This window comes from Microcaecilia unicolor, chromosome 8 (genome assembly GCF_901765095.1).
Source record: "Microcaecilia unicolor chromosome 8, aMicUni1.1, whole genome shotgun sequence".
Taxonomy (NCBI): Eukaryota; Metazoa; Chordata; class Amphibia; order Gymnophiona; family Siphonopidae; genus Microcaecilia; species Microcaecilia unicolor.
In genome coordinates this window covers 187,847,287-187,860,300 of record NC_044038.1, presented here as the reverse complement: position 1 = coordinate 187,860,300, position 13,014 = coordinate 187,847,287, and the positions used below count along the sequence as shown (strand labels likewise).

General features: G+C 42.3%; 1 protein-coding gene across 6 annotated transcripts in view; it reads right to left on the bottom strand.

Annotated features, from left to right (window-relative positions):
* Nucleotides 1-13,014, bottom strand: part of LOC115475628 (dual specificity tyrosine-phosphorylation-regulated kinase 1A-like) — a 521,782-nt gene that overhangs the window by 92,859 nt on the left and 415,909 nt on the right. For all 6 annotated transcript variants that reach the window (XM_030211502.1, XM_030211505.1, XM_030211507.1 and 3 more), the window contains one exon: nt 9,487-9,627. In XM_030211502.1, the coding sequence (XP_030067362.1) occupies nt 9,487-9,627 (141 nt within the window). The remainder of the gene's footprint in view (nt 1-9,486; nt 9,628-13,014) is intronic.

Below are 13,014 nucleotides of genomic sequence, written 5' to 3'. Positions count from 1 at the left end.
CTGCCCCTCCAGTGCCAAAAGAATGTAATTGCCATACTAGGTCACACCAAAAGCCTACCAAGCCCAGCATCCTGTTTCCAACAGTGGCCAAACCAAATCACAAGGACTTGACATGATATAGAAAGTAGACAGATTCCATGCTGTTTACTCCAGAGATAAGCAGCGACTTTCCCCAAAGCTACCTTAATAAGTCTTTCTGGATTTTTTCCTCCAGGAACTTGTTTAAGCCATTTTTTTAACCCACCTACAACAATTACACAGTAACATAGCATATGATGGCAGAAAGACCCAAATGGTCCATCTAGTTTGCCTAATAAGGTGCCAGAGCCACATCTGTCACTCTATGCAGATTACACTCCATCATGATCAAATAACTGGCACCACAAATAGGGCAGTCACACAATGAAGGAAGAGTTGTTTTATAATTTTGGTTGCAGCATAGTCATATTCTTTGCCAATACCTGATTAAACCTGCAATCCAACAACGTTGCAAACTGACATGTTACTCAATATCAACTTTAAGGTGTCTACCTTCCCCCTCTGAGATCTGTCATATGAATGCAACACAAAAAATGCACATTTGTTCTTAATCTGTTGTTGAACTTGCTTCTTTGGGATCTACGCAGTATGAAGAATAATTTACAATTCCGGAAGTTTCTTAAGGCCTTACTTGTTTCAGCAAGCTTTTTAATGAAAGTACAAGACCTAAAATGATGCTAAAACTGAAGAGTTATTGCTATTATGGAAGTTAGCTATGACATTAATGCATTTGGTGTTTTAATATTTTAAAGCTGTTTTTTTTTTGTTTTTGTAGGGCTCTGTTTACTAAGGTACACTAGCGTTTATAGCACTAAAAACGCTAGCACGCCTATAGCGCAGCTTAGTAAACAGGGCCCGTAATGTTTTATGTTATACCTATGTATTGGATTTTAATTATGAATGTTAAGTTGTAAACCGCCTAGTACTGAGGATAATGTGGTCTAGAAATTGTGGAAATAAAGAAATCTGTCCCTGCTATTCTCGGATCACAAACCACAGAAGCCTACCTGACTCTGGTCCTACTTCCCAATTGCAGGATCTGCCACAAAGCCTACTCCAGTCTATTCAGATCCACCTTTCCATAATCAGGACAGACTTGCTTTTGTTATGTGATAAGTGAAAAAATATTTTCTATTTTGTTTTAGAAGTGTACTACTTAGTAACTCCATGGCATATCCTCTAATCTCTGAACTACTTCAAAGTGTATTTATCTACTCTAACCATGATTTTAAAGACCTCTTCAACCTGAAGAATCCTAACCTCTTTAGCCTTATAAGAGAGCTGTTGCATTCCTTTTATCATTTTGATCACCCTTCTTTATACATTTCTAATTCTGCTATGTCTTTTTTTGAGATGACAATTACAGTACACAAAACTCAAGGTATAGTTGTACCATAGAAAGATTCAGAAGCATTATATTCTGTTTTATTCTCCATTTCTCTTCTAATATTTAGTAACATTCTATTTGCTTATTTTGAATGCCACACAGAGTAAAAAATTTAAATTACTGCCCTTGATGATACCTAAATCTGGTAAGATACCATTATTCTACAAGTCTCGTGAGTCATCCAGATGCATTTTGGTGAAATTTAGGCAAGCAGCAGTGTTTTTCAAATAGAGAACAGTGTTTGCTTTATAGATTGGCATTCAAGATTCCCCATTTTATTCTGCTCTGCTGGGACCATCTATCAAAATGACACTGGTTGACACCATGCTCCCCTATATCCTACATGCTCAGGAAGGTGTGCTGAGAAGGCCTATTAAGGTAAGTGAACTCTATTTTGCTGGGAGATTTGGGGGCTCATTTTCAAAGCATGTAGATTTACAAAGTTTCATAGATTACTATGTAAGTCCAAGTGCTTTGAAAATATGCCTCCAAGTTGGTCACTTAAAACTAAAGAAAGAAGAATATTTGAAGATTAATTTATACAAATTATTTCATTTAATTAAAAACACAAACATTAGTTATTAGCTTGTTTTGCCCCAGATTAAAATTAGTTTTTAAAGCCCTAGAACCAACATTTTTTAAAATTTATAGGCAATTTTTCCAGTTAAGAGAACAAGAGGGAGGTTTATCATTACAGAGTATTTTCATCTGCAAGTGGCTGCACTATACAATTTAATTTCAGCTCAGTGAGAAGCAAACACAAGCTAACAGGGACTATGTCAGCAAAGATGTGTGGAAGTCACTAGCATGGCTTAGTAAACAGAACCCTAATAGCATAAAATATACCAAATAATTTTAAGGCCCTTTATGTTAGTTTAGGCATCCCTACTCCCTTATCAACTTTTAAAAAACTAAGCAATACTAAGAAGCAGACTACAGTCCAGCAGCAAGATGAGTGTGGTCAAGTCTTCTGCACTGAGCTGCCACATGTACAATTATCTCCCAGTTGATGAGAGTTCATCTGCATGCACTCACTGCAAAGACTTCTGGGATCTCAGAGAATGAGTCTGATCTCTTGAGGCTAAAAAAGGTATGTATAAATGGTCTCAGAGGTTATGCAACCACGTGTCCCCTAGGCAATGGAAATATAATGGAATATCGGCCAGAAAGAAGTCCGGATGTAGCCTGCACTTGCCAATTTCAAATATATGCAATGTTCACACTAGGGCTGCACCGAATATTTGTATCGATTGGCCTTGAATAGTGCCCTGAATATATTATTCATATTCGGCCGAATAGCGATTTAAATTCAAATACATAAAATCTGGAGCTATACTGTGATAAAGATCTCTGATTTCACATTGCTATGTTACAGCTCAATGCTCATTATTCATATTCAGTATTCGTATTCAGCCGAACAATTTTTTTCACTATTTGTATTTGACAGAATAGTAAAATATGCAATTCGGTACAACTCTAGATTTCACACATAGGAAGTCCAAAATCCACCAACCTTAGAGCATATCCAAAACATATGATTCGAAGAAGCACAGACGATCACATTTCAAACATTTATTGTGTGAATGAAGAGTTGTTTTAAAGACTCTAAAGCAGTGATCTCCAACCTTTTCCATGTAAAGGCTGCACACGGCCATATTATACATATGGTGCCTAGATTTGTGCGCCAAAATCCAGGTGCAGTCTAAAACCATGCATGTAACTTAATTGGCTCAACAAGCAAATCAGTGTTTTTAACAGCACTTAGCAAGCAATAATGAGCACTAATTGACAATAATTGCAAGTTAGTGCACAACTCAGTAAGCGTATTCTATAATGAACTGCACCTAAATGGTGATGTGCGCAGTTCAAAAGGGGAGTGTTTATGGTTGTTCCAAAATTTACATGTGTAGTTATAGAATACGGCGCAGTCCACCTAAATCTACATGCCAGGATTTACGCCAGATTTTCTTTGGTGTAAATGGGCGTGCGCAGATTTAGGCGAAATGATATTGACTAAGTGTATTCTGCGCAGATTTTTTAGGCGCCATATATAGAATCTGGCCCAAAGTGGACACAAGAAAGCTCTGGAGGCTACTAAAAGATTTTAGGCTTACACGTGTAATTTTAAATATTAATTTTGATTCTACAAGGATACATTTTTTTTAAAAACTCACTTTATTTTGGCTTATTAACAGTTGCAAAACCCATAAATGTGACTCCTGGGTATTTTTGCCACAATAGGATATACTCTTTTCCATCTGTGTATACACATATATTTTTCACATATGTATATTTTTATATGCACTCTCTAGAAATACACAGCTGTGTCCGTGTGTGTGTGTATATAGATGGGCTGCAATTGATTAAAATTTTTAATCGCATGATAAATCGTATGGTCTGAGTGTAAAATAAATGTAGCACGTACACATAGTTGTCTACATTTTTTATTGATCCTAAATATTCAACCAATAACTTTGATTCCAGTTTCCTTAAAAGAACACAATTTCTTCACAATTCTATAAGCTTGTGCATAGAGAGACGTGCATCAATTAAGCACCAAACGTGGCTGCCTTGAATATGTTTTTTCTGGATTTAGATGAAATCTTTTTCAGTAGTACCTGTAGGTGAGCTACATTCTGGTACACTAGCTAGCTTATTTTCGAAACAGAAGGACGCCCATCTTCCGACACAAATCGGGAGATGGGCGTCCTTCTCTCAGGGTCGCCCAAATCGGCATAATCGAAAGCCGATTTTGGGCATCCTCAACTGCTTTCCGTCGCAGGGACGACCAAAGTTCACGGGGGAGTGTCGGCAGTGTACAGAAGGCGGGATGGGGGCGTGGTTAAGAGATGGGTGTCCTCGGCAGATAATGGAAAAAAGAAGGGCGTCCCTCACGAGCATTTTGCCAATACTTGCTCCCTTTTTTTTCACGACCAAGCCTCAAAAAAGTGCCCGACCTGACCAGATGACCACCGGAGGGAATCGGGGATGACCTCCCCTTACTCCCCCAGTGGTCACTAACCCCCTCCCAACCAAAAAAAATATTAAAAAACATTTTTTCCAGCCTCTATGCGAGCCTCAAATGTCAAAACCAGCTCCATCACAGCAGTATGCAGGTCCCTGGAGCTTTTTTATTGGGTGCAGTGCACTTCAGGCAGGCGGACCCAGGTCCATCCCCCCCCCCCCCCCTACCTGTTACACTTCTGGTGGTAAATGTGAGCCCTTCAAAACCCACCTGAAACCCACTGTACCCACATGTAGGTGCTCCCCTTAACCCCTTAGGGCTATGGTAGTGGTGTACAGTTGTGGGGAGTGGGTTTGGGGGGGGGGGTTGGGGGGCTCAGCACCCAAGGTAAGGGAGCTATGCACCTGGGAGCTTATTCTGAAGTCCACTGCAGTGCCCCCTAGCGTGCCCGGTTGGTGTCCTGGCATGTGAGGGGGACCAGTGCACTACGAATGCTGGCTCCTCCCATACTACTACTACTACTACTATTTAACATTTCTAGAGCGCTACAAAGTGTACGCAGCGCTGTACAAACACAGAAGAAAGACAGTCCCTGCTCAAAGAGCTTACAATCTAATAGACAAAAAGTAAAGCATTTAAATTTAAAATATTTAAGCAGTCAAGCACAAGAGAACAGTCACAGAAGGACAGAAGATGTTGAAGGGTGGTCAGTGTGATTAGGTGTAACTCTGGTTGGAGTAGTGGGAGAAGGTGATAGAAGAATAGAAATGGGTGAGGTAAAGTAATGAGTGGGTTGATAGGGAGGTTATATAAGACATTTCACTCTAGGGGTGGGTGGGTAGAGGGGTAGGGTGGGTAGGATTAAGTCTAAAGCAGGAGAAGGTATTCTCTGCAGCCTATCTGTGAGATGGAAAATGCTCTCTGAAGCTGCTGCTATAAGTTGTTAGTTTTCTCTCCCTGAAAGAGATCCAAGCCACACCCACGAAGTTCAAACTGTCAGTGGGGAGGGTGAGGGGAGGAAATGGCAGTGCTTGATGAAAAAGAGAGCTCAGTTTGATAGGAGATATACTATAGGATGTCATTCTGAGGCCAGGCTAAGTCTAAAGCAGGAGAAGGTATTCTCTGCAGCCTATCTGTGAGATGGAAAATGCTCTCTGAAGCTGCTGCTATAAGTTGTTAGTTTTCTCTCCCTGAAAGAGATCCAAGCCACACCCACGAAGTTCAAACTGTCAGTGGGGAGGGTGAGGGGAGGAAATGGCAGTGCTTGATGAAAAAGAGAGCTCAGTTTGATAGGAGATATACTATAGGATGTCATTCTGAGGCCAGGCTAAGTCTAAAGCAGGAGAAGGTATTCTCTGCAGCCTATCTGTGAGATGGAAAATGCTCTCTGAAGCTGCTGCTATAAGTTGTTAGTTTTCTCTCCCTGAAAGAGATCCAAGCCACACCCACGAAGTTCAAACTGTCAGTGGGGAGGGTGAGGGGAGGAAATGGCAGTGCTTGATGAAAAAGAGAGCTCAGTTTGATAGGAGATATACTATAGGATGTCATTCTGAGGCCAGGCTAAGTCTAAAGCAGGAGAAGGTATTCTCTGCAGCCTATCTGTGCAGGGTTGCCAGGTAGAAATTTTTTTTCCAGCCCAATCCGGGCCAGAAACCAGCCCAAAACCCGCCCAAACACAAACCCCGCCCCTGACACCCCCACCCCCGCGTCACCGGCCCCGCCCCCGCCGTCACCGGCCCCGCCTCCCACGTCATCGGGCCCGCCTCCCCGTCATCAGCCCCGCCTCCCACGTCATCGGGCCCGCCTCCCCGTCATCAGCCCCGCCTCCCCGTCATCGGCCCCGCCTCCCACGTCATCGGCCCCGCCTCTCACGTCATCGGCCCCGCCCAAAACGTCACTAACCCCGCCCAAAAACGTCACTAACCCCGCCCCCCGCGGCCGAAAAAAATCAAAAAGCCGCCCAAAAAGCCGCCCGGAAGCCTTAAAAACCGCCCAAAAAACCGCAACCCGCCGCGGGCAAAAATTTCCCGCGGCGGGGCGCGGAAAACCGCCCAATTGGGCGGTAAAACCGCCCACCTGGCAACACTGTATCTGTGAGATGGAAAATGCTCTCTGAAGCTGCTGCTATAAGTTGTTAGTTTTCTCTCCCTGAAAGAGATCCAAGCCACACCCACGAAGTTCAAACTGTCAGTGGGGAGGGTGAGGGGAGGAAATGGCAGTGCTTGATGAAAAAGAGAGCTCAGTTTGATAGGAGATATACTATAGGATGTCATTCTGAGGCCAGGCTAAGTCTAAAGCAGGAGAAGGTATTCTCTGCAGCCTATCTGTGAGATGGAAAATGCTCTCTGAAGCTGCTGCTATAAGTTGTTAGTTTTCTCTCCCTGAAAGAGATCCAAGCCACACCCACGAAGTTCAAACTGTCAGTGGGGAGGGTGAGGGGAGGAAATGGCAGTGCTTGATGAAAAAGAGAGCTCAGTTTGATAGGAGATATACTATAGGATGTCATTCTGAGGCCAGGCTAAGTCTAAAGCAGGAGAAGGTATTCTCTGCAGCCTATCTGTGAGATGGAAAATGCTCTCTGAAGCTGCTGCTATAAGTTGTTAGTTTCCATAACCAAATGCCTTGGATTTGGTCGTTTTTGAGATGGGCTTTCTCGGTTTCTATTATCGCTGAAAACCGGGGACGACCATCTCTAAGGTTGACGATCTCAACATTTAGGTTGACCATCTCTTAGGTCGACCTAAATGTTGAGATTTGGGCGTCCCCGACCATATTATCGAAATGAAAGATGGACGTCCATCTTGTTTCGAAAATACGGGTTGCCCCGCCCCTTCGTCGGAATGTCCTTAGAGATGGACGCCCTTAGAGATGGTCGTCCCCATTTGATTATGCCCCTCTAGCTATTTCGCTGTCCCCAGGTGAATTAAAATCAAATTTTGTTTTTGTCTCCAATAATTTTTAGCATTGGGAACAATGAATACCATAACCAATGAAACATAAGACATAAGAGCCATACTGGGTCAGACCAATGATCCATCTAGCCCGGTATCCTGTTTCCAACAGTGGTCAAGCCAGGTCACAAGTACTTGACAGAAACCCAAATCGTGGCAACATTCCATGCTACCAATCCCAGGGCAAGCAGTTGCTTCCCCATGTCTGTCTCAATAGCAGACTATGGACTTTTCCACGAGCATATGTGCCAGCATACCACACACAATACACTTTACACATTCAGAATCTAATTTTGTACTTGTGGCAATGGAAGATTAAGTGACTTGCCCAAGATTACAGGGACCAGCAGCAAGATTTGAACCTGTCTTTGCTGGTTGTCAGCCTGGTCCTGTAACCACTAGTCTACTCCTCCACAAAGCTGAAGAACTTCCTAATAGAGAGAGAGGTTTGTGACCAAGTGAGACACAGAATGCTATCACTACAGTGGTCAAGGCTGAGGGCCAAGAGGAGCAGGGAGAAGGAGCACAAAGAGAAGAGGGGGCTGTCAGAGTAGGGCACCTAATTTGAGGCACCAAGTTATAGAACTGCCACCATAGACTACACAAATGAATTAGTCATTAAGCCAGTTATTTAGACAAAGCAGCTGATTGGCACAAGAGCCCGATAATTTTGTTTGAAATTGGCTATTATGCCCTGATCCATAGGTTGGATCAGAGAGGTAGTGTTTGGTGGCAGGAAGACCACCTTGACGTTAGACAGCCTGACATCATCCCTGTGTGCAGCACAATTATCACAAAACAACAAAATCTGACGTTTTTGTGCCTGCATTCTAGTGTCTAACTTCTTTAGCCACTGCTTCCAAATTTTCACAGTCATCCATGAATTTGCATTAGCCTCGTATGACAGGAAGTCGCTTAACTTTCTTGAAGCAACGGAGCTGTTTGCTCTTTCCAATGACAAGAGGTTCCAACTTCTCACTCCCATCCATATTATAGCAAAGGAGGATCTTCAGTCAGTCCTTTGACGTTTTACCGCCAGTAGTTTCTGCATGTTTGAATGCAAGTGTTCCATCAGGAATCGCTCACCAGTAGAGACCATTTTTGTCAGCACTGAAAATGTCACGAGGTGCAAACTCGTTCAAGATGGTAGGAAGAACTGAAACAACCCAATTTTCAGCACCAAAGTCATCAGCATTTTGTTTTTCACCATGCTGTTTCTTGAATTTTATGTTGTTCCTCTCCTTCCATCTTTCCAACCATCCAAAAGTGGCTTTGAATTCAGTTAGTCCAAGACTTTCAGCTAGCTGGTTAGCTTTCTCCATAAGCAGTGGACTACTGACAGGAAACTATCTGCTCCTGACTCGAGAAAACCACCGAAGAAGAGCATCTTCTACCTCCTCAGCTTTTCCCGGCCATTTTCGTTTCCGTTGTGGATTTGTATTGTTTTGCCAGTCTTCCAGAAGCTGGTCTTTCTGCTTCAAGACACGTGAAATTTGATTGGGATTGACACCATATTCTTTAGCAATAGATGCTTGACTTTGTTTGCTTTCTAATTTTTTAAGAACTTCTATTCGTTCAGCCAGTGTTAAAGTCTTACACTTCCGCCGCGATGACGACTACAGTGTACACTCTAACAACATTCTTTTGCTTATTCTGCCTGTGGCAGGTAAAGGGGTGGTAAATTTGAAACCTTGTTGGTTGTCATGCATCAATTGGCTTCCATATTCCGTGCACGCACTTATGCGGAGTCTTCCCTGCAGAGGAGTGGTCTTAAACCATGCACATAAGCAAATCTTACACTTATCAGTGGTGCGCTAAACTGAAGTTTGTCCCCATAGAAATTGACGACACCAAAAATGGGACTGAAGTAAGGCATGCAGTTAAACAGAGCATGCGCTTATCCGACGTGCACTTAAATGGAGTGCACTGTATTTTGATATATAACTGCTACCATTTAAAATACATAAGCATCAAAATTCCCATTTTTACTGAACTGATATATTCCTTCAAACACTTGCATGTTTTCTCCCACTTTACATTAATATCTACTTGTCATAAGGGAATAATTTTTTTCAACTATCAACACAGCTACCAGAAGCCCAAACAAACAGGTAAAAGGAAGAAAAATCTTTGTGGGACAGTACCTTCTTCATGTCTTTGTTTCTCTTGACGCCCCAAACCCCATCAGGAAGCTTATCAAAATATTTCCGGGCCTTTGGTGCTTGGTCCAGCATATGGTTGGGAGGAACTCCCAAAACTTCCACAATTTTATTCATCTGATCCACCTGCAAAGAAGAATGTTAACAAAATGTGAGGCATGAAAAAAGTAATGCACAGTAGTGAAAACACACTTGTGCCAATTCTGGGTATCTGGCAGATACCACACTTAACCTTTCAGCTTCTCTTCTCACACATACAAGAAAACTATGTACAGTTTTTGCTTACAGGATTCAATAAATTAAATTTCCCTAAGAATAAATTGATCGAGAGGACCGTATTCAAAGGTACAGTATTTACCAAGGTAAGTTGGCTTGATTAATAAAACTGCCCTTCTTAAATGTAGTGATAAGTACATATGGGTTTCACAGCCCATGTACTTTCAACTTTACATAAAGGAAGGAAAATAGTATATGTTGTCAAAGCTAGTCAAAACTGAATACTACCAGAAGTCAATGTGGAACCACAACAATCAAAGCAATGCAAACAGAGTTGTAGGAAATATTTTACAAATACACTAATTAAAAAGTTTGAGAAAAATGTTTAATGACACTCGTATGTCAAATCTTTGGGTTTATACATACAGACACGATTTTTATTAGAGTGTTTCAAATAAAGTCCAATAACAGTTCATCAGGATTTATAAATGTAAAAACTAAGAAAAACACCTCTACATTCTCAAGTTCCTTCTCAACATACAGCTAATTTATTTATTGCATTTGTATCCTGCGTTTACCCACCTATTGGTAGGTTCAGTGTGGCTTTCATGGAACAATGGGGGAGGTTGCAAGGTAACGAGTGGGGTTAACAATTGTCGAATGGGGTTAACAATTTAGTAGGTACAGCGAGAGTTTATAGAGATCTCTCACAGAAGAACTGGGTTAGGCAATGGTCTTAGAAGATCATAGCCCAAAAGAAAAGCATTTTCATATTCTTACAGGTCAATATACAAAGCGGCATATTTTCAAAGCACTTAGCCTTCCAAAGTTCCATAGAAACCTATGGAACTTTGGAAGGCTAAGTGCTTTGAAAATATGACTCAAAGTGATTTAAATGGGCTGCTATATTTCCACAAGAGGCTACTTCAGCCATTTTGGGGCCAGAGCCAGCAGGGGCAGAAATGACTGGGGATTGCTCCTGCCCAGACCACTAGACCTGTCACAGTCTATCACACTGGTCAGGAAAAGTGAGCCCTTGGGCCACTACCGATAACCGGCAGCGGCAGAACCACCCAAACAGGCAGCAAAGCGGACCCCATACAGACGGGCACAGGCTGGACTGGAGCAGCTGGACTGGAACAGAAGCAATTAGCAGTAAGCAGGAGAATAGTCCACGAATCAAGCAGAGTCTTACTGGCAGGCAGCAAAGCAGAAGGGAAACCAGGAACCAAACAGAGTCTATAGGCTGGCGGCAATCAGTAGTAAACCAGGAATCAAGCAGGGACTTGGGCTGGCAGCAAACAGTAGAATAAACCAGGAAACAAGCAGAGTCTTGGGTAGGCAGCAAACAGTAGAATAAACCAGGAAACAAGCAGGGTCTTGAGCAGGCAGCAAACAGTAGAATAAACCAGGAAACAAGCAGGGTCTTGGGCAGGCAGGAAACAGTAGAATAAACCAGGAAACAAGCAGGGTTTAGCTGAAACTGAAAGCAGCAAGGTTAGCACTACAACAAAATCTCACAGATGAAAACTCTTCTGAGGACCTCTGTTGCAAAGGCAAACTAGAAAGTTTCCAGGTGATTAATAAAGGCAAAATACCAGGGAGGTCACCAGGTAAGGGTGCTGCTTAATTCCAAAAATCCCAAGACAGTCTGGAAGATCCGGACTGGACCGTAATGATTTCTGGAACATGGGAACAGCAAACAGACAGTCCATCACAGCCACCAGGTCTGACCACCAGGTGGCAAAATGAATGAGAGCATGAAACATGGGCACAATCGTGACAAGACCACCAAGAAATACAATGGTAGGCTTGGGGGGGGGGGGGGGCGGAGGAGAGAGAGGTATTTCAGGAATGGTCTCTGGTGTTTGGGGGGGGGGGCAAGGAGGGTGAGTCTCAGAGCAGACACTTTGCTTGGGGGAGGGGATGGGGTGGAAATTGATCATCCTCTTATGTAAGTCTCAACTGAATATCAGCCAGGACTCACATAATTCCCAGTGACCAACAGGTGTCTGATGAGAATCAGATATTCAATGTTGATGCCTGGCTGAATATCGGGCAGTTTAATATAGTCTATTGCAAAATGTAACATCCTTTGTGCTTTTTTTTAAACATAAAAAAGGGGGCGTGAGGGCTTATGATTATAAAACCAAAGAATAATCTCTCCCTTCAGATACTGTCTCCCAAAAGCAAAGTTATTCACCTGTAACAGATCATTTATTTTATTTATTTATTGCATTTGTATCCCACTTTTTCCCACCTCCTTGCAGGCTCAATGTGGCTTACAATACATCATGAATAGTGGACATATATTAGAAGATAGACAATTAGTGATACAGAAGGATCTTGGGAACATGATAATGATAAAACATGATAGTAGTATAACAAGCAACTATTATAAGACAGTTCTGAATATATGTGGAGGAGTAGTGTATATTCATATTGGTTGATCTTTGTGGTATGCCTTGTTAAAGAGATGGGTCTTCAATAGTTTGCAGAAGTTCATTAGTTCGTAAATCGTTTTAATGTTGCGCGGCAATGCATTCCATAACTGTGTGCTCAAGTAAGTAAAGTTAGACGCGTGCATTAGTTTGTATTTTAGACCTTTGCAGTTAGGGAAATGTAGATTCAGGAATGTGCGGGATGATCTTTTGACATTCCTGGGTGGTAGGTTTATCAGATTTGACATGTAGGCTGGTGCATCTCCGTGTATGATTTTGTGAACTAGGGAGCACGTGATGCGTTCTTTAAGTGGGAGCCAGTGTAGTTTCTCTCATAGGGGCTTAGCACTTTCATATTTTGTCTTACCGAATATGAGTCTGGCTGCGGTATTCTGGGCTATTTGAAGTTTCTTGATTATTTGCTCTTTACAGCCGGCGTAGAGTGCGTTGCAGTAGTCTAGATGACTGAGCACCACTGATTGTACCAGGTTACGGAAAACAGTCCTTGGGAAGAAAGGTCTTACTCTTTTTAATTTCCACATTGAGTGGAACATCTACTTGGCTGTGTTTTTCGCGTGGTTCCCGAGTGTTAGGTGTCGATCGATGGTAACTCCAAGAATTTTTAGGGTATCCGAAATTGGAAGGTTCAGATTTGGTGAATTAATGGCGGTAAATTTGTTCTTATTATGTTGAGAGGTATTAGGCATTGGGTTTTTTCAGCATTAAGTTTCAGCTGAAATGCATCCGCCCATGAATGCATGATATGAAGACTTTGGTTGATGTCATTGGAAATCTCCTTTAGGTCTTGTTTAAATGGAATGTAAATCGTTACGTCGTCTGCGTATATATATGGGTT